The 26712-nt window shown below is 30.9% G+C and overlaps 1 protein-coding gene across 1 annotated transcript in view; it reads right to left on the bottom strand.

The window, feature by feature from the left end:
* Positions 1 to 26712, bottom strand: part of LOC132942568 (fasciclin-2-like) — a 169768-nt gene that overhangs the window by 10145 nt on the left and 132911 nt on the right. The window contains exon 4 of the mRNA XM_061011111.1: positions 58 to 198. Coding sequence (XP_060867094.1) covers positions 58 to 198 — 141 coding nt within the window. The remainder of the gene's footprint in view (positions 1 to 57; positions 199 to 26712) is intronic.

Raw genomic sequence — 26712 nt, 5'->3', positions numbered from 1 at the left:
TATTCCGCGACGGTTATAATAACCATGCACAAGTAATAATATTCAAATCTCACTAACTTGTCGTTTTTTCTTTTAACGTCTGACCGTTGTACGACCACATAAATGTGGGGTTCGTGGTGCCTTTCACCCTGCAAGTGATGAAGAAGTCGGTATACTCGTTAGTGGTCTGCTCGACGGGCGTATCGAATTCCACAATTTCTGTCAACAGAATCACGTGGTATGTGTTACATTTCATTTATTACATTTCACATAATATTCTAGAAGACGTCGTGGTGTAACGTAAAACTAAAGTAGCGATGCGCAATGACACCGCCGTAGACCTAATAAGACGGGCGGGCGACCCCCTCAAACGCGACTCGGGTTCAACACTGACATAATCTTACGCCCGCTTATACTTAGAGGTCATGTATTATATTTTTTGTCGTCGCTGAATGTGTGTGCGTGTGTGTGCGCTTATACCGTTTTCGAATACACATTTGTACACTTATATTATATATATATATATATAGTTGAAAGCATGCGAGCACACACACACACACACTTTCACTGGTATCGATTTTGTACGGCGGAATGATATACGAGGTCGCGTCGCTATTTTCATTACACGCGACATTGCTAATCCTAATTAACTCTATATTTCACCACAGTACGATATCACGTCGTCGTCGTCGTCGTCGGGTATAGAAACCAATTTTTAACGCCAATCCTTAACGCGGTGCCGGGCCGGACCGATTTCGTAGGGCGTGTACGATAATATTCTAAGGGTATTATTATTATTATTGTTTTTATTACCTACGTAGGAATAGGCACCAATGCTGTTATTATTTATTAGTCTATTACGAATGAGAAACCAAAAAACGTCTGACGGTGGTGCGGGTATGACGACGGGGTTCTTATAATTTTTAAATTTTTGTTTATTTTTATTTTTCTAAGTCACAACACGGGACGGTATTCGAATAGTTCGTGATGAAGTCATATATCCGAACATACAAAGTTTTCCAGTGAAAAAAAGTTAAAATATTAACGTGATTTAAAATGTCGTCCTATATAATACTGCATAGTACAATATATACGTGGTGTACATACCCGTTAAATAATCGACAGCTGCTATATAATTTTAAAGTTTTAAACCTACATGAATGAACGGCTTCGCGACTTCACTCGTTGAGGAGCACTCGAATCCTGGCGCGTTATGCGCCTATACATAATATAATAGGGTGACGTTATAAATATATACGTTTCTATATAATATATAAAAAAAAGGTTGATCATGTGACATTTCGAGTAGAGCACACATTCCACCGGGTCAGGTTATTCACATAGTACTATGTTTGAAAGCCAAAAATTCACGAGAACCACTGATGTACTTTCGGAGTGTAAATTTCAACTAGTCGTGCCGTCAATATTGTGTACACAGTTTGTAGACTCTGAGTTGTGCTGTGGTGCTATTGATTTTACAATGTTGTGTTTTTTTCCTTTTTTTTTCATATAATATATACATAAAACACTATTTGAGGTCATAAATAACGATCAAGATAAATATCTCTGGCACAATATATATGTAGATTGGTAATCGAACATGGATTGTAACCTCAATTTTTCAATTCCCCAGAAGATTTTGGAAAAAATTGTGAAAAACAGCGAAACACGTTGATCTTTTATTAAAACAAAATACAGTGTCATCATGCGCAAAAGCAAATCCCACCCAGATTTGGTTTCTCAAGTCAAACCCGATCATTTGTTACGTTGAAATGAAAAAAAAAATCACCCCAAATTTGCGTGGAAATGAGTGAGATGAGTACTATACCACCGTCCCATATTAATGTATACGAAGAGTTGTGAACATTTTTGACTTTCCGTGCATATTTGGTCCGTTTGGTCATGGAAAGATTTTCTATTCACCATAACTATACTTCTATAGCTGATCATATATAGAGGCAGTAGGTATGCTCGGGTTATTCTGAGAACGCTATACAATAAGAACAACATGTGCTAACTTTTTGAAAGTTATGAAGAACATTTTGAAGGAATGTCATCGAGCGCGATTTTCCGTAACTCTAGAAACCATTTTTCGTACACGATGATTTATTATTGCTTTCAAATTTAATATCAGAATTACACAACAACTGTCTTAGGAGAGCGTTACAAGATGCTTTCCCAACAACCACAGGCCCTAGCTGTACCCTGACATCTTGTCCGTATTTCTTTAAATTTATTTTTAGAATACGTTATAATCGTTATATCATAATAATATTGCATTTGTATTTATATTATTTGTTTTTCATATATTAAAAATGAATTAGGAATGTATATATTCATTGTGTTCAAATACAACTAATGATACTCATTAGATTTTTTATATACGCACTGCAGTTACTAGAATTGTTAAATTGATAAAAAATTAAATAAAATTAAAATTGTGAAGGACATAATACATAGGCTACATATGAATTCATAGCTAACGTGTACAAATATGCAATTGCTCACATTGCTCCCGCATATTATGCACTAATTGTTATTACTCGACCTGCAATGATTACAATGTGAAATTAAACGCGCACAAATAACGGATAGTCAACGAGAGTATTTTTTTCTTTTCTATATTATATAATATTATTATGACCACAATGTTTGGTACAGGTGAATTGAGACTGTAAATGAAATATCACAAAAACTCTTATGTATGGACAGTATGCGTACCGGGCACACGGCCGTGGTCGTCACATTGTACCAGTTTTAATATCATTATAAGATACCTATCGTAATCATCTGTAAAATATTACACCAACTATAAAACTAGGTGATATGTGAACGTTGGAAATTATTTTATTTCTCGCCCTCCCAGCTCCCGCACCTCAATCGACGATAAAATAATATTATAACATAGATACCGTGGGCACGGAATGACAGCGAAACGGTCGGAGGTGGTGTGGTAGCGTGGAATAGCGTGTTGGAAAACTCGTCTGGAGTTATAAATTATATAAGCTGATTAAAAAAAAATAAGGGAACGGTTCACCTCCGTTAACATGAGGTGAGGGGGTGACTTTCGTTTGAGCTTGTATTCCCTCGTACAGGTCCTCTATTTATTTTTTTTCCCCGGTATCACGCGATTTTCATTCGAAACCCGATATATATATATATGTATATTCATACGAGTATAAATCACATTTTCTTTTCCGCCGACATAAACGGTTTAAAATAAATGACTACTGACATGGTCGCTTTGGCCACGCGCGCCCGATCTCCCTGCTGCCCCTCCATCCGACCAGTCTTAGGATTATTATTATTATTACTTTTATTATTATTATTATTATATATATTATATAGTACACAGTGACTATATACACAGATAAATAGATAGGTAAGTTAGGTATAGAAAATGACATTTCGCACCCGAATACGATTTTAGATAAGAAAAATATACCAAATAGGCTTCGCCGGGGCGGTGGCATTCTCTTTTATACACATGTATATATATATATTATATACATATATATATTATGTGCAGCGTTATCCATTTCTCGGGCAATATTCCTTTATATAATATTATCCTTTACTGTACACCAACACGCGTGTATTCTTCTCTTATATATATTATTTTTTTTTTTTTGTCACTGGCGCGCTGTCTTTTCTAGTTTATTTATATTTGAGTTTTTTTTTCAGTCCGCGACGTGAAAACAAACTTAAGGAAAGGAGCCGTATCACACGGTAGAAAACTTTTCGAACTTTTTATATACCTACTTAAAAGGAATATACTACGTAAACACTAATATATATATATATATATATATATACGGTAAGTGCGTAGGTATATGTAAATTTGAATAATCTCGAGGAGAAAAACTTTAACGCATATATATATATATATATATATATATATATATCGCGTATAATATACCACCGGCCGCCGACTCTTGTTTAATTTTACACAGAAACGGTTACTTTTCATCCACGCCCGTACTCGATAAAATAAAAAAAAATTATTCTCAAAAACTATATTTATAATAATAATATATTATGCTATATATTACACTAGTAATTTTTTGACTTCAGTCGGGTTTCCGAAACGATGATAGTAATATTATATGATCACTGTCTGGTCATCAATGTACGCGCGACCGGGGTCAGGGACGATGACAAACGGCAGCAAACTCATAATAATATATATACATTATAGTATATCGACAGTCGCAGGCTTTCGTTATAAATTATTTTTCCGACCGTGTCTGTTTTGGATTTAAAATTGAATTCGAAATTGAAATTAAACGTTTTCTCTCGTCGTAGCGATCATAGTGTTTATATATTATACTTATATTTGTCCTATATATCGACCGACTACGTATCTCCCCGGCTGCGGCAATGCATTGTGTTGGGTGGGTGGATGATGGGTGTAGTATGGGTGCGGGTGTACCATGCTACCATGACGTGAATTTTTTTTCACACGCCATAATATAATATAATATATATTTAACCTCTGATATGTATTAACATTTTACATGACGTATATTATTGTGTTTCCGTGTAACGCGCGACGTTACAGAAAAAAAGGGAAAATCGCGTGGATTTAATATACGTGTATTTTTCGATATATTTTAATAGGCGCCAGGCACAGTGTTTACAGCGATAAAGGCGTCGAGACTTTTAAATATCGATCTCAAATTGTATACGTCCCCGGGACAAACCATGTCAAACAATTATTATATTATAATCGCCGAATCGATATAATACTCGCATCAATTAACAGTAAGTATTATTATTTTTTTTTATTACGGATATACATATTATTGGTCATATTATTATTATTATTTAAACCATATCAATTTAATCACATGCTCGTCAATTATTCGTGTCACGTCCGATTAAATAAATGTCATGATTCCGTGAATAACCGTTTGGTGAATAATTATAACAAACGGTTTTAATTAAAATAACTAAACTTTATCATTTAATGTAACAACGTCCAATTTCTTTTTAACATTTTTTTTTAATTTAACAAAATTATTATTAAACTTAATTAATATTGTGCATTGTTTTAAGTATTGATACATTTTTATGCAATTCAATATTTTTTTACTTACAATATTTCTATTATTATTAATTGTACAAAAATAACCCGATTATCATTAATTTTATAACTTAAATTAAATACGTATTCAAAATCCAGACACCATTATTCAATTTAGCAGTTAAATGCAAAAATCATTAATATTAAAATATATTGCATACATTTTACACGCTAAGCAAATTTTTTTTTAGCAAAACGAATAATTTATTGATTTTATAAAGATGTTTATTTTGTATGAATTTGTGACTATACTATGGTTATAAGAAGTTTCACAAAGAACGTTTTACACCGGAAAAACATTTCACGATATATATTTATGAATTTTTTAGACATCATTTTTCATCGTTTTTTTTTTAGGTTAGAAGTTAAGTGAATATCAAGAAGAATTCGTTTTTTACTAAAATGGTTTTTATTTTAGTGACTAGTAATATTTGTATGTTCCGCTCAAAGACATATTTTTTACCATCATTTTTAAAATCATGGTATTTCTTAAAAAGTTTAATGTATGTTCAAAGCGGATAGATATTTTTCATTATAATTTCAAAAAATATATTTATTAATAAAAATAATTATTTAAAAAAATCGTGTTCTTTCATTCCTTGAAATATTTGTTATGGTTTTTATGAAAAGGTTTTGAAAAAATCAATAATATAATTACTACGCAATATAATTATTTTTTGTTTAATCGATAGGTATAATAATATATGTATATGGTACCTACTTACATTGTTTTTATGTGAGGAACAAATTGGTGGTCAAAGCCTGTATAATCTCCCTATAAAAAGGTGCTGTGAACATACGTTTAGAACGTAGGTACTATGATTATGTGTTACATGGTAAAACGAATATGTTTGAACAGAAAATTCCAAACTGAACTTTTAAAATTTGTCTGTACAAATCCACCATGTACGTACGAATACTAGGTTAGGCTAGTTTGTAATTTTGATGTTTTTATATAATTCAAAATTTTTTATCACATAATATTGTTTGGATAAATTTAAGATTTTTTGGTTTTCATAAAATGTCAAGCATGTAGTTTTTTTTAATTTTTGTGATCAACTTTAGGTTTAAAAACTGGTGGGTCTAGAACGAAAAGGTTATAAATCGAATTTTTTTCAAAAGTTACTTTTTAACTAAAATGATTTTAGAATACAGATGTGCTTCTTTTGAGCAAACATTTCTGATTATACGATCATTATTATTGACAATTTTTTTAAAAGTAAAAGGTTCTAAATCGCCAACAATTTAATTATAAACACAGTTTAATCAAACTGAAAACGCTCGGTTAATGGAACCAAATTATTAACAATACGTTAGTATGAAAAGGTTCTAATTAAATTAATCACTACCAATAATAAACCTAATAATTATTACATTTATTCATATTCAACAGAAATTTACGATCGAGATATAGATTTCGATGTTTCATAATTATTACATTGTTTCGTGATAGAAGATTGATAGCAATGAAGAAGCATTATTCTGAAAAGGTTTCAGCTAACAATAATAAAAATATTAAATAAGAATGAAAAAGTTCTAATTAAATATATATTTTTTTATTTTAGGATGAAAAGGTTCTAAATATTCTAATATTATAGAACCTTTTCATACTAAACATTTTATAATGTGTATATCAATCAATACACCAAATTTTTATTATAATGTTGTGAATTAAGCCATACAAGTTTTTGCATGCTCTAGAACTTTAATTTTTTAAAAATTTTGTTCAAGGAGTAAAACATTTGAACACAAACCTTAAAATTGCTCTCCTGGACGATTTCATAAAAACGATTTAAAAACTTTTCATTCTAGACCCACAAACTACATTATAATAATTTACAGCATACAATAAACTTGTAGGTATCCATAATAAAATACCGTTCTTTGGAGGGACAGTTTTCCCAAAGCTTTTAAAATTGGTAATCGAGATTAATAGTTTTATTGATCATCGCTATACATTATTTTAAATATAATTCACCTATCGCCACTATGTGTTCATAGTAGTTGAGTGAATCAAGACTTAGTTATCTTGAACGGTATCAGTATATTATATTGTCTTCTATCAATTTTTTTATTTTATTAAAATATGTTAAACGGCGTCATGTATAGGCAAAACAGCTACATCACTGCGTTGAAGAATATTCTGTATAATATACATAATATTATAATTTATAATATAAAATACAAATACAATATTATATTACATTATATACATAATATACTATTATTTATTATACTCCGGATTTCCCACATATATCTATAATATCTTATCCTTTTTTATAGGGTAGTGAGCCCGACCCGCGTCCCATGGGTCACATATGTGGCCCGCGGCCAATTTTTAAGTTGAAACAAAATATATTATAAATAAGTACAATTATTTCTAAGATATTTAAATTTCCTTTTTTCCATACATATTTTCTTCTATTGTTGATGGCCAGCTGAAATACAAAATTTTACTATTGTGGCCCACTAAAATATAATTTGAGACGCATTGGTCTGGAGTTTTAAAAATATTTGAAATGTTCATTAGCATATATTTTAGCCTTTATAAGTTTTCTAAAATAAATATAAAACAAGTGTTAAAAAGAGCAGTGAACCGGTATATTGCATATGATATGACAAATTAATTGACTTGGACGGGTGCAATAGTAGACCCGCTGTATATAACATTTGTGTTGGACGTATGAAACCGTCTTCGTCTACGTATGTTTTTTTGTTGCAACGGTGTGATTTTCCACCTTCTAACTTTTTTTTCTCTTTGAATGCTTTTTTTTTGATTTTATACTGTAGTGTAAGTTATTGGAGTGTTTAAGAGAGGACATTTTAGTATGCTATGTGTCGTTTATCGTTATAATACTTATTTTATTTTTTTTGTTCAACTATGTTTACCTACACCTGTTAGACTCCGTATGATTAAAAAAAAAATGTTTAGTGCATTGATAACACATATAGATATTTTAACTATCGATAATATTCAAAAGTAAACAATTTATAACAATTCACTGCAGCGTGTTACATAGTATTTACAGCTAGCCGATAGTATTAATATTAAAATAATACTGTTGACTGAAAATTTATGAAAAATGAAAATACTATTAATCATAATATGCAACAGGAAACACTGCAGGGAGACGATTTGGTCTGAAAAATGTCACTGAACAGTAACGAAGACTTTAAAATACTCTGTCAACATACATCACTCGACAAAACGCAGGATTTTCTTAAAGGAAGACGGATAGCATATTATTTAAAAACAATAGTTTCGTTTTGTACATCAACTACTATCTGTCGAGTTTTTGAATTATTATGTCGTCTGCTTATTAGTACATCGGACGATTTCTTTTTGTTTGCGCTGCACCGTAAAAAAAAAAAAAAAGAAAGAAAGAAAACTATCATCAAATCGAGACACTCCTATGAATAAGCAAGTAGTTTAAAAATCTTCTTAGTTCACCGAATAATAAAATCAATCGCGCCGGATACGAAATACAACGTTGGAAGGAAAATGAAACGCAAAGGAAACGCGCGTCAGCTGCACATGGACGGTGCAGTGGAGTACATAGGAATTGGTACCTAACCTTAACAGTGATAGTATTGCCTTCAACGTTGGACTGACGGACGGGAAATTAAGGCGTGTCAATTTCTTTGGCGGACAACCCAACGCAGACGGTGTACATAAAAACAAAACTTAAAGGTAGAAGCATTTTAAGTCCTATGCGCAGCCGATAATGCCGGTCGGTATGACAGTCGGGATTAGCCTGATAAGTCAAAGCTATGTGACGCTCGAATTATACACCTTTATATGTCATGTTATTCCCATTATACATCTCACAAACAATAAATTGTACGGAACTTTTTACGAGCGATCATTTCAGAAGACTGTCCATCTGTACTATAATATCATACTGTCATGACGTGTTCTATATGTTATTTTCAAGTAATAACGAATACCTTTTTCGAAAAGTCCTACATTTCAAAGGGGATTTAATTTATAATGAACTTTCACACATTCTAAACATCGGTACTACACAAACGTTTATACGCGTATTACGTTTTTATCAATCTGCACCAGTACATTATTTACGCTATACTATAATTTATGGTGTATGTAATCGATGACAAACGATGTATCTATATGTATAGTAATATCTTTGTGTCAAATACATGTTTTAAATAAGTTTATAAAAATAAAGTTAAATAATTTTATATTTTACATTTGAACTAGACTCATACTTTTCTATCAAAAAAAATATTGAACATTTATGCATTTTTCACTATAAAAAAGTGTTAAATAACAAAAAAACACTGAGCATTATAAAATCAATCAATACGTTTATAATGTTCCACTCAGAATCTAAAAAATAATCGAACGGTGTACAAAATTATACGCTTCGTGAGTTTCTGGTGTATTTTCATTACGCCGACAAAGCAAATAAATTGCTTATTAAATAAATACAGCAATCATTATGGTGCTATTATATTATGTACAATGTACTTAATATTATACCTATAATTTATAAATATATTTATGCATAAGTAATCAAAGGAGTATAATAATGTTCGCCGGTTTCGATTACGAAATGATTTACAGTGCGGTTGAATTTTTATTTATACTGTTTACTCGATTTAACCCGATACAAATGAAGAAAAATTATTCTTCGTAGCAGATACGTTTTGCTGTTAAAAATTTAGTGTCTATTACGAACCGGTATAAAACAATAACATTATAACAGTGCAGTAATAAACACGGGTATAGTTTTATTGTTGGTACTTTGCATAATAACACAAATTATTATTAGGTGTTGGGATAATGTATTCGGAATAAATGCAACGTTAGCAAAAATATATAAATGTAATGCATTCGGAAAAAATAAAAATCAGACCATTTCCCGAGTATTATAGAAGATGCGGAGGACACTGGGACACGATATTATACATAAGCCAAGCATTTTGTATACAAGTACACGGACTGGACGGGCATTGTTGCATATACGACCTTTAGTGCCGGCCCCCCGGAAGAATGCCTTTATTCGGTGCGCGCGATAATAATTCAATAATAAAACGTTGCGTTTCATGTCGTTCACTTTGCGAGCATTGCACAAATAACGCGGTGTTTCCACCGAAGCGAATTGCTGCACTACACACCCACACCCACTCACCCACCCACCAATCGCACATACACACGCACCTAAATATATATATATACATATAAATAATACACCACACACGCTGACCATTAAGGTTTCCTCTGCCCCGCCGCCGTCTCGATGTTTTCTCTTTAGCCACACACACTTACACTCACAAGAATTCATATATATATATATGATACATATATAGAGAGAGAAGTTTGTAGTTTACGAGGCACGACCGCTGCACATATTCCAAAAACTTAAGGACCACATTACCGAAGACATCACATGGGGCGGCCGCCGTCGACGCGGACAATGTCGATTTATGACATCGAGTAATATATAAAGTTTCAACACGAAAAGGTCACGAAGACGACGTCGACTACACACACGCACACAACGACGTACCGGAGAAAAGCCATTTGGAAAATTATATATTTTTATAAGTTACCTTGCACGACCGGAGCGCAATTTGACAAACGTCAAAATTTATCGCTTTGGTATGTTATATGACTATTATATATTATTATAATATCTCGGTCCATTAATAATGTTCTTTGAGTGGTCTTAATTTATTATACGTGCGTATTTGGCCCAAATATCGATTTACCTGGCGTGTGTATACCTAAACCTAAAGTCTTCAACGTTTATAAATTCATTAAAATGCACGTGAACTTGCGAGGTTGTGTGTGCGTGCAGTGTGTTAGACGGTAGACCGTGTAACTATATATACGTGCGATAATGGGTCATCTGGGAGATTTTCGCGATGGTGTGAACTAATTATAAATAGCTTACATTATATATACCTATTATATTGTATTGGAAATATTGAAAACAGAAACATTGTAGTACGTGCATATAATATTCTATTATGGTTATAATCCTTTAAGGGTTTACTGATTTCTATACCTACCTTACAATATACCTATGGTGGAGTGGGTTGCGGCACCAGGCATATGAACCCTAAATGCGTACACCCGCATTCGGCTATCCACGCTAACCTCCCATAATATTCCGCGAACAATATTGAAGGATGAAACAAAAAATCCCGATAAGTTGGCTGTGAACTTCCTATCCAGACGGCCTCATCTATAAGGAGACTTCGTCAGTATAATATTGATATTGATATTGTATTGTCCTCCCTTTGCAGGTTTACGTGCAAAAACGACACATTTGACCGTTGGTATTTTATTCACTTCACGCACACCATTCGGAAAAATGTTCCAAAACGATTCACATCGAAAACAACTGTGTTTATTATTATTATATTATTACTTTTTTTTTTTAAACGTATCTGCAACATATTATATTAAAATATAATACAAAAATAATATGATGGCGCAACACGCCACCCACGCCAGTTATATCCGATTCATCAGTAATCGGTATTCATACGTCGTCACTCTGTGTTTGATTTTAATTACATTTGTGGACTGCACACACAAATCGAAATCATAAATATTCGATGAAAGCAAAAAATATATAATATACAACTCAATATATCATCTGTGAATTGCGAACGAGAGCAATTAGCTATAAATCGTACGAGAGGAAAAAAAACAATCGGTCTTCCCGTATATACATTATTATTAATTTGTAATGTATTATGACGCTGACACGACATATAACTATATAATAGGTACCGACAGTGGCGGCGGATTCACGAACAAATTACAATATTGAATCGGTGAAAAAATTAAAACAAACAGAAAAAAAAACTGTCGGTTAAAGTCGGTTTTTTATGATTTTACCCGTGTCAGGGGCAACTAACTCCATTTACAGACGGCAGATCACAGAGTTTTCCAATTTTCCGTTGTAAACCCTATACACGGTGTAAAATAATGACCTCACAAATTAAATAGCTATATTGTTCTAATTAATATTTAAACACATTTTTTTATTAATACCTACCAAAATAATTTATCTACACTTTCGTTACAAGTACACTATTTTTATATTTATTTTGTAATACTAAAAAAAAAAATTAATTTAAAAATATCTAGGTAGGTTAGGTTTTAGCTTGTGAATCAAATTTTTAGTAAAACGATGATGGTAAAAATGTTTATTTAAGTCAAATAGATTATTTGCAATTTTTTAAAATATCAATATGTCTTTGAATAAATTAATTCGAAACTTAACCCCTAATTTTTTTCAAAAAATGTTCTTCTTTGGAATTTTCAGACACAATAAAGTAAATCTTAAAGTATTTACTGTCCATATAATTTTCATAATTTTTTTCATACGTTTTACATCAGTTTTTCGTTTTTCATTTGTCAGGTCTTTCTCATACACCCTGTGTGTATATATATATATATAATATTATATATTATATTAACAAAAAACGTCGGCCCGGCGATTCACAAAATAACATTATAATATCGTCTCTTCGTAGACGCAAATCACGCGCACGTGTACCGGTATATATATAGCAAAGCGGCAGGTACTTATATTGTTTCATTGTCAGGTTTTGTGCGCAAATAACGATGTGGTACACATCAAAGAAACGTATATATATACATATGCTCTATGTATACGGAAAACGGGATTTTTCAGTCAATCACGCGAATCACACGAATGTTATTGCAATATATAAGTCAGTACTTTATATATATATATATTATGTATATTGCGTTTGAGTGGATCTCGCGATTAATGTAAGCCGACTAATATCGCACATACCGTGGTACTCGACTTAACCACTGCGATGTGAGACCCAGGTACATATTGGATGGCAGATGCCGCTCTATAACACAGCATTACAGCTGTATGCACGCGACGTTGAATAATTTTACAGTTGTACAGTTGTCTTGTATTATACGCCGCCGCGAGCAGAACAAAATATAAATCTATTTCTAAATGTAAATATTTCGCTCTTATATTGCGCAGTACAAAATTAAAATGAAGAATATAATAATTCGCTCGTTGTGTAGCGAACTTTTAAAGGGAAGATGGGTAATTATTATTATTATTATTATTATTATATTTCGTCCAGAAAAGAACGTAGGGGTGGGTAATTGTTGTAATATTGTAAAAATAATAAATTGTATTTCAGTCGAGTGGAAGTAAGACATCATGGTCTCGCTCGTCGGTTGTATATTTCTGTTCCTCGCCACAGTTTCGAAACTGCACGCAAAGCCAATGACGGATAATACTAGATAATTATTTTTTCAAGACCTCCAGACAAGATATTCGTTAGGCGTTATTATATGTAATATGAAGTTTCAACAATGATATGCAGCTGGTATTATGCAATTATTCCGTATATTAAAATATAATCATATTATTGACAACATAAAATATCCACTTAAACAATAGTTACAATAGTCTACTCATAAAAGAACGTCATAATGTTGTATTATGATATGGCACAAGTACACGTTTACTAGTATTACTGTCAATAATAATATAATAATTTCTGTACACATATTATATTTAAATTGCATATTTTATTTAATGCTATACTTAATGTCTGTCAGCGGCAACTGTTGTATCGTTGACTATAAATTTACATACGCGTCACATATATTTGACAACGAATTTATTATGATAAGTGTTGTTTGTTTTATAGTTAGATAATATTTCTACTGAACATTCATATTATTGTTATAATATTATAAGAATGTTGCACTAATAGAATATTATAATATTGTTCCAGATTCTGTGATTAGCTAGGAAACAGACGTATTGGTTTTACAATCAAGTGTGGTTTTTTGTTTAGTATTATGTAGGTACGTGACGACTTTTTCAGATTTCATATATTAGCATGTTTTTAGGCTGTAAACCCCATCCAGTTGGTGCTTTAGAGAGATTTTAGAATACTCCATGATTTATTATTGCATTCAAACTACGTAGAAATGTATATAATAATAACACATACTCTACTACAGTGCGTTGGGATAAGCAATCGAAACGAGTATTCTGCAGGCAAAATCGGACCACTGTGAACGGATATTTAATAATATGTAAATATAGATAATAGGAAAAACAATTGAGTTTTTGATTGTAGTGTATACTATATATTATTATATTATACTATTTAAATAATTGTTTTAAAATTAATTATTTATAACCACATATTTTGGTTTGTATAATAATATAATATATATATATGACTATACATAGTTTATTTCTTTTTAAAGTTACTATTTGGTATACATTGCAGCTTGTAAAAAATAAATTTAATCATTAAAATGAATAAGTTTGAAAACGGAGTAACATCTGCGTTTGAAATAATGAAATTGCAATAACGTTAAATAAATAAAACTGTTCGATTGGTTTTAAAGTAATTTAACCATTCAATATTTACTTTTTATGTATCTATTTTTCATCTTAATAAAATAAATAAATTAAAATAATATTCTTTATATTTTTTTTCTTCAGATAAAGGACCATAATATGCATGGGAGAAAATTGTTAAAATATTTTCAGGTGCAATCGGAACCAAACGTATATTTTGTTTCTTCAAAGAAACCATACAATTATACTATTATAGTGATTAATATTACTGTAGTATATGATTCGTAGTTATAGCCACACCATTTACAGAGAAAATTATCATAGGTTTATGTTTTTCAGATGTAGTTAAGACACAACCGTTCTCCATGTGTCTCATATTTAACTATCCACTATAGTGAATATGTGATCTCTAGTTCAAAATGATTTATTTGCACGGTGGTTACCTCTGTAGGTAGCTTCTTTCAATCGGGTTCGATCAAACACAAATGATGCATGGTATACGAAACATAAAAAAATATGGCAAGGAACGGATTCCGAAAACCCATTTGAAAACTAATGATAGGAAAGAGTCTGTTTTAGCTGGTGATTTTCCACGTTCTCCGCGAACATCGTTGGCATTGTAATAAACGTAAAAATGGAATTTTTTCAATAATCGTCGAGTGAAATTCGGTGGAAAACGATAAGGGTTACGCCAAAAAACGAATTCCGTGTTCAGCAAGAAAAAATAAATAAAAAGAAGAAAAAACTTATTTTATAATGCGCGTGCAACGATACGCAACGAATGTGTATCGGTGCCTAAATCAAACAAATATGCATTATTTATAATATTTGGTTAAGCGTTGTGAGGGATTTAAACGCTTTTAAATTGCAATCGTTTACTATATTTTGAACCACCATAAGACGTTGAATCATAATCAAGACGTTCAATTTGGTATTGGTTTTGTCAACAATGTCAAACCATTAATTAATATTTTATAGTATGCTAAAAAAATGATGAAAAACTCCACGAATATGTATCAATAATATTTTATTGACTAACAATTTGCTTCGTTTTTCTGCTGTTTTCAAGTATGTAAGAAAACAAAACTACCCTAAATAAACCCTCTTGTGGATAAAATATGTCTTAAATTTCCAAGCCATTAAAATATAATGGAGTTGATGTCGAAGCTAAGTAGTTGTTGAGCCAAAAACGTTTTCCTAAAATATAAAATTAAAGTTACTTATACCAAAATCTATAGTACATCGAATCTAGCAAAAATCGTCATATAGTGATTAAATTCCATTAAATCTTGACAAATTGTAGGTGTATGGTTTATTGTTTGACGTCTGAAGTAATCACGAGGTCGGTATAATATATTATTATATTATATATAATGTATAAAATCTCGGCTATTTTGTGAGAGCTCACAAAAAATGTCAGGTACCTAAAAATAAATGGTCTATTTCGTTTATCGACCGATGTCGTATTATTGTTATTATTATTATTATTATTATTATTATTATTATTATTATATATAACATATACGGTATAATCCTACATATTGTTATCGGTAAAAATAGGATAATACGCTAGCGAACAATTTTTTGGTATATTATTATTTATAATAATGCATAAAGTATGCGTATACGTACGCACTACGGTTACCAATTTTATATTAATGCGTTAACGGGTAAAACGCCGCCAAATGGAAAAACACTTTATCTACTTAACTATACCCCTTAAAATCGGTTCGTTTCCACGGCGGTGATAGCCGAGGTCGTAACGGTGACCACCACATCGGTTGATACCACGTATTATTAAGCCTTTTGTCCGAGTACGGGCATTAAACGTATTGGTGTGGAAATTCCGTTGATGGCGCTAATGAAATCCAATATAAGCGCATGTGTGTGCCCGTTTGGGGTGGGGTTTTGCTTAACTTTATTTTATATAAAATTATATAAGATATATCATATAGATAATAATATGTGGTACCAACTGATACAAGTCCGGCGCAGTGGACGATATTTCACAATTTCAACACAAATTTGTTTTACAAATACATTACGATAATTTTTTTTGTTTTCAACCCAGTGAACACCAAACAAAAATTAAGAACAGATACAGAGATTACATAGGAACTACGTAGCTATATTATGGTGCTCTATACATATTATATATTTTATCGTTAATCTTTGTCGTTTTCAGCGACGATTTTGAATTAATCTAATCGTGACTATATAATCCAATTCAATCCGGTATTCTCGTTCTTCCTACGAGTCTCCACTCCAACCTCTTTGATAGTATATTATAATATACATATTATTATAATTATTATGGCTATCAAATTAAAGTCTACAATATAATATACCATTATCCTGAGGAAATCACATATCGTGTCGTTGGTATATATTGTATAAAATATGTATTACCTATTCTAACTTTCGCAGCATTTAACTATTCGATTTATTATTATTATGCCATCGCGTTGTACAATATTTATTATGCGCCTTATTTTTATTGTTATTAGAAAAATACATTAGCCAACAGAGTGGGTATATAGAGTTATTATTATAACTGCCCAATGCGTAACGCGTTCACTTATTATATAGAGTTATTGCGATTGGATGTGGGAAAAACTGCAAATCGTATTGCTATTCTGCACTGAAAGCAAACAGGCGTGATATTATATTTCAAATGACAATTTGTTGGGGCCTACAGATGCAGAGCTAGAAAAACTTAGATGTAAACATAACAAAAAAATATAGTTTCTAAAATATGTAGATTAAAGCAGATTGGTGGATTTGGGGAGAAATTTCTTTGTATACATATTATAAAATACTATCGTAGGTGTATGAAAGAATATTGTAAAATACATTCTTTTCTCATATTTTCAATTGTTTTCCTCCACGTTACACTAGGATAGTATATTTTATAAGATCAGTGGCGCAACTAGAGCTAAAATGTTGTGGTGCCCCTATAACCGTCTCCTGATATTACATGAAAAGTAACCTGTGAGGGCGTTGCCCCTGCACACTCACAATATATTATGCTCACTTAAAAATATAAAAAAATAATACAAAAAAAAAAACAAATTGTGTTTACTCAAGTTTAATTTTTTGCAATAATAATATACCTACTGTCTGTATATAATAGTTCAGTGCATATACTGTACAATTATAACAATTAAAACTAAGGAAATGATGCATTGAAAACCTATAGTAAAGGTATTCAAATGCTACTAAAAAATAACTTCAAAATGTAAAAGTTCAGCTGATAATAATTTTTAAAACCAAAAAAAAAACTTATAAATGAACACATTTTTATATGTTCAAATTAATTCTTAGAACACCTAAATACAATTTAATATCTACAAACAATAAATTAAAAACGGGTTTATTAAATTGTGGGTACCTACCTGTAGATTATGTAAATTTTTCTATAGTATTTATATATTTTTTATTTACGAGAACACGAAATATATGAGTAGTAATTTTACATCAAATTGATAAATATGTACATAAATGTTCTAAAAATGTAATATACAATGAATATACAATCAACTAACAAAAAACTTACGTTATTTAATATTTAGATAGGTACATATGTTGCATAATATGTTGCATTTCTATGTTATGTATTTACTATATTTAAACATATGTTGACTGAATCAATGAATACTTCAAAATTCAATATTATATTTTCTTTTCACATCAGTGATAATGAAAATATTTTATTATTATACTTAAATTATTATTGTTTTTTAAAAATTCCCACACCGTTCGTTATTATAGGTATCGAAATCAATAGCTGTTTTATTATTTTTATTGTCAACATACCGTTTTTTTTTTATCACATGTAGTGGACTCTCTTGAGCTAACTTATGAACTTATTGAGTTACTCTACCATTATATAAAATACACTTTCTAAGGGTTGAGCTTAATCTTTCATAATTTTTCATCATTAAGGTTTTATAACTTCATTTCTCACTGTCCAACCGTAAAATGCTTCTTTCTCTGAGTGCTGGTTCAAACATTATTTTTCATTAGACAGCAACTATGTATACTTAACTATTAACTGTTAAGACTTGAAAAAAACAAAAATATAGTTAAAATTAAAGAGAAATTCTTACATAAACTAACGTTGATAAATCAATAAGTTATAGGAAATTACCGAGGAAATTACTACAATAATAATATGAAAAATTCATATAGAAGACAGATTACAGGTCTTTCGAATGATAAATTAGTATGTAAAATCGAGGCCGAGCTTCTCTTTTTAAAAGTATTACATATATGATAGGTATAGTATACATATGTAGAACACTTGTATTTCCAAAAATGTTTTTACAATAAATTATGCTAATAATATATTATTTCATCGTAAAATAAATACGTAAAATAAAAATTATCACTTTATTTTCCTAGTATTTAAAAGTTGATAGTCGTTCAGTAAAAATCAGACAACATTGAAAATGTATTATTACATTTATTATCATATTAATATAAATACATTTGATTTAGTAAAACCAATGAAATGCAAATTTGATTTCCTCTTCTGCAACTATTTTTTAACTCATTATTTAATGATGTACCTGTATACAGGGTGTAACATGATGAACTGATACTAATGCAATAACTTATGTTATAATCATTACATTCTGTATATCGGTTATGTATAATTTTACTAACTAAATCAATAACATGAAAAATCATAAAGAAACTTTATGTAAATATTAAACACTTCAAAAGTAATTACTTAATTCTAAATATTATGAAATGTAAAATTAAACAAATAAATTTGTGTATGTAAATATGAAATCTATAAACATTAAAAACAAATGTCAGCTGATTTCGTTTTTGACTTTAAGTTGGTTTTGATGAAAAATTATGAAATGTTAAAACCTTATTGCATTTTATTTGCAATTTCTAATTATTGTAGTAGTCGAATAAATTCACCTTATGATTCGTTTAGACCTTTTAAAGTGCACAAAGTTTTTGTTGAATAAATGTATAGCAAAACCTTTGAAAATGTTTTTAAAATGAAAAATATGTTTAACGATCTAAATTTTTTTTCATTTTAAATTGGAAAAGTAATAGCGTACTTAAAAAGAAAAGGCTTTTAACACTTTTGTTCGTATTAAATATGTTGTAAACTTTGTTTCATTCGTAATAAAACTTTTTTATACATGTATATTGTGTATTTATATATTGTTTTTCGCCACATTTCGTTCCATGAGCTCTGTTTTTTTACATTCCGTTAGGTTACTACTTGTAACTCTATTATTAATATTATTATTATTTATAGCATATACATTGAATGGTTTTTAAGCTTTAATAAGAAATTTTTTATTATTATTATAACTTTGAGGGTGAATGTTAAGAATATAAAAGTTAAGCTAACGGTTTCGTGAAGAACAAAAGGAAAAAAACACGGCAGATATGGTATTATTATAATAATACCAGTTCCGGCACACTTCGGTTCGGTTACATGTACCACACTTTGGGTGTAGACTCAGTACAGAATTGTTAATTATTTTTTTTATGAAGCGTATGACCCAGTGTCTATTTCCGTGGAATTGGGTTAAGTCAGTGCTATTTATCGAGGATTTATTTAATAGCCCATATAGTATTATAACACTGTGTGATCATACTTTTTTCATTGAAAATATTTTTTAAAAGCATCATAATAATTAAATTTTTTTCATGAGAAAACGGAAAAAATAAAACAGGAACAAATAGTGTAACTGATTTGCCTAATCAGGACGCCGTGTGATCATAATCTAAATTAGTTGTCATAATATTAAACACCTTTCATTAAAAAAAGTATGAAACTAGACATCAATTAAAATAAATGTCAAAGTCGACGTTTTGAGAATAGGTATGGTATAAATAAAAATACATATTGTGTATGTTGTGTTAGATCAGACTGTCAAAAACGTTAGGATTTTTGTATCACAGGGGTTTAAAATAACCGTTAGATGTTTCCGGAGAAACCATCACTTTACCTACGCTTCAGAAAATACCTATAAACGATTTTCAAGCATTTTGTTTGGCGTAGAAACATAACGATAGCATCACACAAATACGGTTAATGTAAATGATACTCACTCCTGGACGTAAGTCACAATACTGCGACGTAAATAAAAAAAAATCGTCACGTCGATATTATTTATTATGTGCGTATCTAAACAATCGAATAATTTTTCAACACAGGTTGAGATGACAAAAACATTTTTATAATAATATATGATTTAGTAAAGAATCCACGGAAAAAATGATTTAACATATTATTTAAAAACAAATTAGTAACGTATCATGAATATTGGGTTCGACGCTATGTGGGTTGTAGGTAATAACAATTGTGGGTGTCAGTGTAAATACAAAAAAGTTTAAAAAATATAACATTTATAAAAATAATGTACAATATAATATTTTATATTTATAATATTAATCAAAGCGTATTCATAGGTTTCACTTCAGTAGGAATCACGCTAAGTCTCTTCTCCAGAGTTTGGACGATTTGCGTGTAGTTTTATATTTAAATTTGAACACAACAAGCCGTACATAATATATAACTGAACGCGGAATCGAAGGTACGTATCGCTGGGTTACGGGTCGTCAGATTGAGAGAAAGAAGACCTACGACAATAAATATTAATTAAACGTAATTTAAAATGTTCGTCACGACACACAATACGTCCATGATGTGCGCGTGGCCAACACTATCGTCACGCAATACTCTGCACCTTGCCGTCTTGGTATATGGTAACTCAAACACCATTTGCGTGTGCGTAATATGCGTTTATGTTACCGTTGCAACTGCGGTAATTAATATTATTATACCTGTGCCCGACCTAACCGCTATCGGCCGGCAGATAATAATAATATGCAACGGGGACAAGAAGAGCGGTACGACGGCGTGTTCCGTTATTGGTACAATATTATTGTATTTTATTACGTCAGTCCCAATCTAATAATATGTATACGATTTAATATATACGTTTACGTGAGATATAGGCATTAAAACGAACGTGCGTCTAAGACTTAAGCTCGCGGACGCGACAAAATCATTATTATTAGGTACATATAGTTACAAACCGACGACGCGTGGCGTGTAGTGCATCACGGTTTAAGCGGCGAAAAAATCCACACGCCGCCGAAAGTCCCGTGGGATAAATTCCCTCCGGTGGATGATATTATGTGCGCGCCATTATCAAGTACCTATACATCTATTATAATAATATTAAACTCAGCGTCCCGGAGCCGTTAAATAACTCGTGTAAGCGTGCATGAGGCGTGTGAGCTATATATATATGTATATAATAGACTCTGTGTATTCTTCTGGTAAACCCTGTGTGTGTGTGTGTGTGTGTACAGATAAATAAATGCGTGTATTATAGATAGACCTTTGCACACGACGATAGTATAGACGATTATAATAATATAGTTCCGGCGACGCGTGCGCGTGCGTACAGTGTACACCTATTATATATAAGCGTCTTGTTTACCACACCAATTTAGTCGGTTTCGGGTCACGCGGCAGAAACACTACATAATATTGGTGCTCCCCAACGATGAAGACGACGACGACGTGACGGGCGTCGGTGTGAGAAGGACACATAGATCGAGAGAGAGAGAGAGAGAGAGAGAGAAGGAGGGAGAGAGAGCGAGTGAGAGAATGAGATAGAGCTGGTGTATACTCCATAATCCCATCCGCTTCACCCCTTCCTCCTATCCACGGTTAATGCGATTTGCGCGAAATTTGTTTTCATCAACTCCGACCGATGTTTTACGACCACCTGCACTGAACACACACACACACACACGCTTCGAACCCTTACCTCGGGCGCACACATACGCGCAGACACCCATGTATATACATGTACCTTACCCTGCAGGACTCACCTGCAGAGACCCACAGAGTGTGTACAAGAGCCACAGTGTCGCTGTCGCCGACGTCGTCATCGTATACTACATAAATCACAAGGACCACCCGACGTCGTCGCCGCCGCGAGATCTATGCGAAATATAATAAAATGTAACACGATGATTACTATGCACACACATATTATTATATATATATATAATATAACGTTTGCCTGTATGAAAGTGCGACACTACGTTATAATATTATGTTTTACGCTCCACGCTGGGCACACGCGATCTTATTACAAGCGTTTTCGCACTTACGTCTACATTTCGATGTAAGTGCAGACGCGTGTGGGCTCCGATATTTAATATTGCATTGCACGCATCACGGTTGTTTTCAAAACAATATATTATTGTGATTTGTAATCGACACCGGGCGAGACGGACGCTGCACAGTTGCCGCGACCCGTTAAACACGGGATTTTCGCCCGATCTGATCAGATCGGATGTCGATATTTTTCAGGCAAAAAATAAAATATGTTGTATAAAATCGATTTTATTTTTTTAATACACCGATCCGCAAACGCCACGGTTTATTTTGTTTTATGTATATGGGAATAATTATGAGTCTTATTTCGATTAACTATATTTATTAGGGGTATAATATTGTATATTGACGGCGAGAGTAATATTTTGATTAACAGGATTGAGACTGTTTATAAATTATAATGTGATGATATAAATAATTAAATTAATTGCATAGAACTTATAATGCATAATATTGCAAATCACACTAGTATTTAAAGTATTATGATTGATTGTTTATGATCATAAACTATTGGATACGGTACTATCGCTGTTTCTTACTCTGGGCGGTAGGTTCAGATTTCAAAATATTTTTATATTTGATTTTTAAATTCTTATGTCTACAAAATATTGATATTCCTAGAATCAATCAGAACATTTCAGAATAAAAAAAAAATCATGGAATTTATTAATAAAATTTATATTCACCGTAGGTATTCTTAAATTAAAAATAATATATTTTTTTTTAAACTGGTATTTATACAACACACGATTTCATTATTTTTAAATCAATTTTTTATACGTATAAAATCACTCTCCTAAACATTTAAAGCCATAATAAAGTCATCGTTCTATGTAAAAGGTTAAAAAAAGAATCAGAAAAAATTTGAAAATAAATTGATTGTATTAATATTAGTTTTACTTGCAACTAATTTTATTTCAACTTAAGTTGTTTTTAAATTTAACTTATATTAAAAATAACATTTTTTTATGATTTTCTTAACAATTTCTAGTCAATATTTTCTTTCCGGTCATTGTTTTATTTAAGTCTATTGTATAGATCTTTTTAAGAGTTTCTGTTTTGAAAACTTTTGAAATTTATGAATTGTATTCATTGTATTTTAAAAAAGTGTTCACCAATTAAAATACACGTACTTTTTACGTACTTATAATAAATTACTGTATTTAAACTTCTTTGACGTCATATCACATAGCTGAGTAAAAATTAAAACTTTTTTATTCAGTTTTTTTCCAACTTTTTTTTACCATAACAAAGACATAGTTTATATTGATTTCAATTTAATATCAAATTAAAAATGTATAATATAATATATTACAAATACCTTTTTTATTTAGCATTTTCATTGAAGTTTCACAAATTCCATAAAAGCTTTATTTTTACAAATATTAATTGTTTTCCATTCAAAAAATACAATACTTATAAGAATTTTAATTTGCATGTACAATCGATGAATGTTTTAATCATTATATTGATCTATTTTGTTGTGATTAGGTAGGTATTTAAAACAAATCTGTCACGTTTATAAATGACGTACATTTTATAAATTGTATTTTCTATTTGACTACTTTGGTTTTTTCATGAACTATATATTATTTCAATGCATATTAAATTAATTAAATTATATTATTTTATATTCTAGTATGAATATTTCAAGAAGAATTCTATGAAAACTTGACGGGTATATAAATTATTAAACGAACGGTTTAGTTTTATACTTTATGTTTTAATGCTTCATTTTTCATTCATACACACTTTATGTATTTTTTTAAAGTCTTTATATATTATTATGAATTTCATACAAGAAAGTATAATGAGTTCTTTTGAAATTTATTCAATTACCTATAATCCTGCTTCAGAACATTTTTATTAATGTTTTAAAAATCGTTATTTGACAAAATAATATTATTTCGTTACTTTTTATTCATTTTATTTACATAAAATGTAGTAACATCAAGATGGTTATTTGTTTGTTCTTCAGCTGTCCAAGAATCAGAACCTATAATGAAATTGTCTCTCATACGTATACTTGCGATAATTTAAATGTCTTGATTTGATTTTTTTTAACTTTCAGCATAACGCAACATGACAATATATCACCGTGATGCTTTTATAAGCACATATACATCATTGAATACATAATATCCGTTTACTATTCACAAAAAATCGTAAAAACTTTCAAGCGCAGTTTGCAGGTTATCGCCGGCGGAGTCAAGAATCGTCAAAAAGTTTATTTTTTCTCGCACCGTAACCTCGGCGGAATGGATTTTCAATTCGGATGAATGTCAATATATGCACATGTATCCGCGTACGAATACACGCGTTTAAAGTCATTAAAAACTTTTCTCCCGCAAATATCTCGAACGACGGCTATTATATTGTCGGGTTGAGGTGGATTATTGATTATATACATTTGCACATACCTATACAACACACGTGCATAAGATATACGTATAGTTCTAGACGTGTCAATAAGTAAACAATATATTATAGTATATATATTTGGTGCATACAAGCAGTGTGGTGTTTGAGGGGAGATACGACTCCCCTTTAGCCCGTGTTATATACAAATTATTTTATAATAAAATTAAGTTAGTATATACACATATTAATATTATTAATGTCACTTTTTCCGTACATATTATATATATTACGAAAATGTCTTGATTGGCCAATAGTTATAAATGGATCATTTTCGGATCAAAAAAAAAGTAGTAATTTAATATTTATATTGTATAATATATATACTGATGACAGATCCCTTAAGAAAATCCTAGACACGCCACTAATTATATCAATATATTATATGTTTGTATAATACTATAATGTATACATATTATAAATTCGCATACACAGCGATTGAATATAACCAATTAAAGTATATTATAATTTAACGAAACGATATTTATTATATACGCAGCGGTCATTTCGTTTCGAAAAGTTTAGCACATTCGTTTTGCCACTGGTCGATTGACTTGGAGTGCATCTCCAATGGGTGCGTACTGCAGGTATATACATATATCAATCCTACGCCGAATATTACTCCTCTTATTTAAAACCGCGAAAACAAAGACGCTGCAACTGACTGCCAATAAGCAGTTAAAATTATTATCGAATTTCAGAGATCGTGTCGCACCCACACGTCACGCCCGCCGACGAAAACACTGCGTACAGTAGTTATTTACATTATACGATAACGGTCTAAATTGCTGTGGGAGGGGCGAATCATTTTCTCCCGTGTTAACCGTACCTATGCCATGGTAAAATGAGAAAACAAGGGTGGCCCACGACTGCAAGCTTACAACTACTACCTATATCGTCAGGGCTGGATTAAATCGAGACAGAGAAACACCTGCCCCCGAGTGCAAGTTTTCGAAAACCGCGTACAATTTTAAACCATTACCTATAGTATATTTCATGTTTATACATCAAGCTATATCATAAATCAACAGAACAAATCAATAACATTTTGTTTGTGTACTGTATTAGCAGCAGTATAGCGCGCACGGTGATCAATAATCATTTATGATATTATGATACATTGTGTAATAATGTTATTTTCCGAGTTATTATTTTATCAGTTATTATAAAATGTAACTACTGTAATTTATTATTTTGGAGTAAAACTAAGTTTAATTTTTACATTCAGTATTTATTAGTTTAAATAGAATTTATCGTTTATATTTTGAAAATATGTGGGAAATGACCTGAGGCTCAAAATGACTGATTCTGGTCTAGGCAGTCATATTATGACGTACCTATGACTATAACCTATGTCTATTGCAGACTGCGATGTATTATTGGACGTACAGGCCCAAATTAGTAAACTAAATATTGAAATTGAAATTTGTATCTAGACAATAATTATAAACAACTTATTTCTATGAAGGTGTAAATATCAATTAAAATTTAAAAAAAAGATAAATGTATTTCAAATGACGATTATGTCTTTTGTAAACGTATAATTTACTTCCTTGGATGCATTTAAAATTTCTAGAAATATATTATTTGTCCATAATAGTACAATAAATAACTATTCATGAATAATGTGTTTATACGCTATATGTATCCTAGCAAAACAATAATCATGGAAAACAAATAACAGTATTGAT

The sequence above is a fragment of the Metopolophium dirhodum genome, chromosome 4, assembly GCF_019925205.1.
Source record: "Metopolophium dirhodum isolate CAU chromosome 4, ASM1992520v1, whole genome shotgun sequence".
NCBI classification, from domain to species: domain Eukaryota; kingdom Metazoa; phylum Arthropoda; class Insecta; order Hemiptera; family Aphididae; genus Metopolophium; species Metopolophium dirhodum.
Note: the sequence above shows the minus strand (reverse complement) of the source record. Positions and strands in the feature narration are given on the sequence as shown.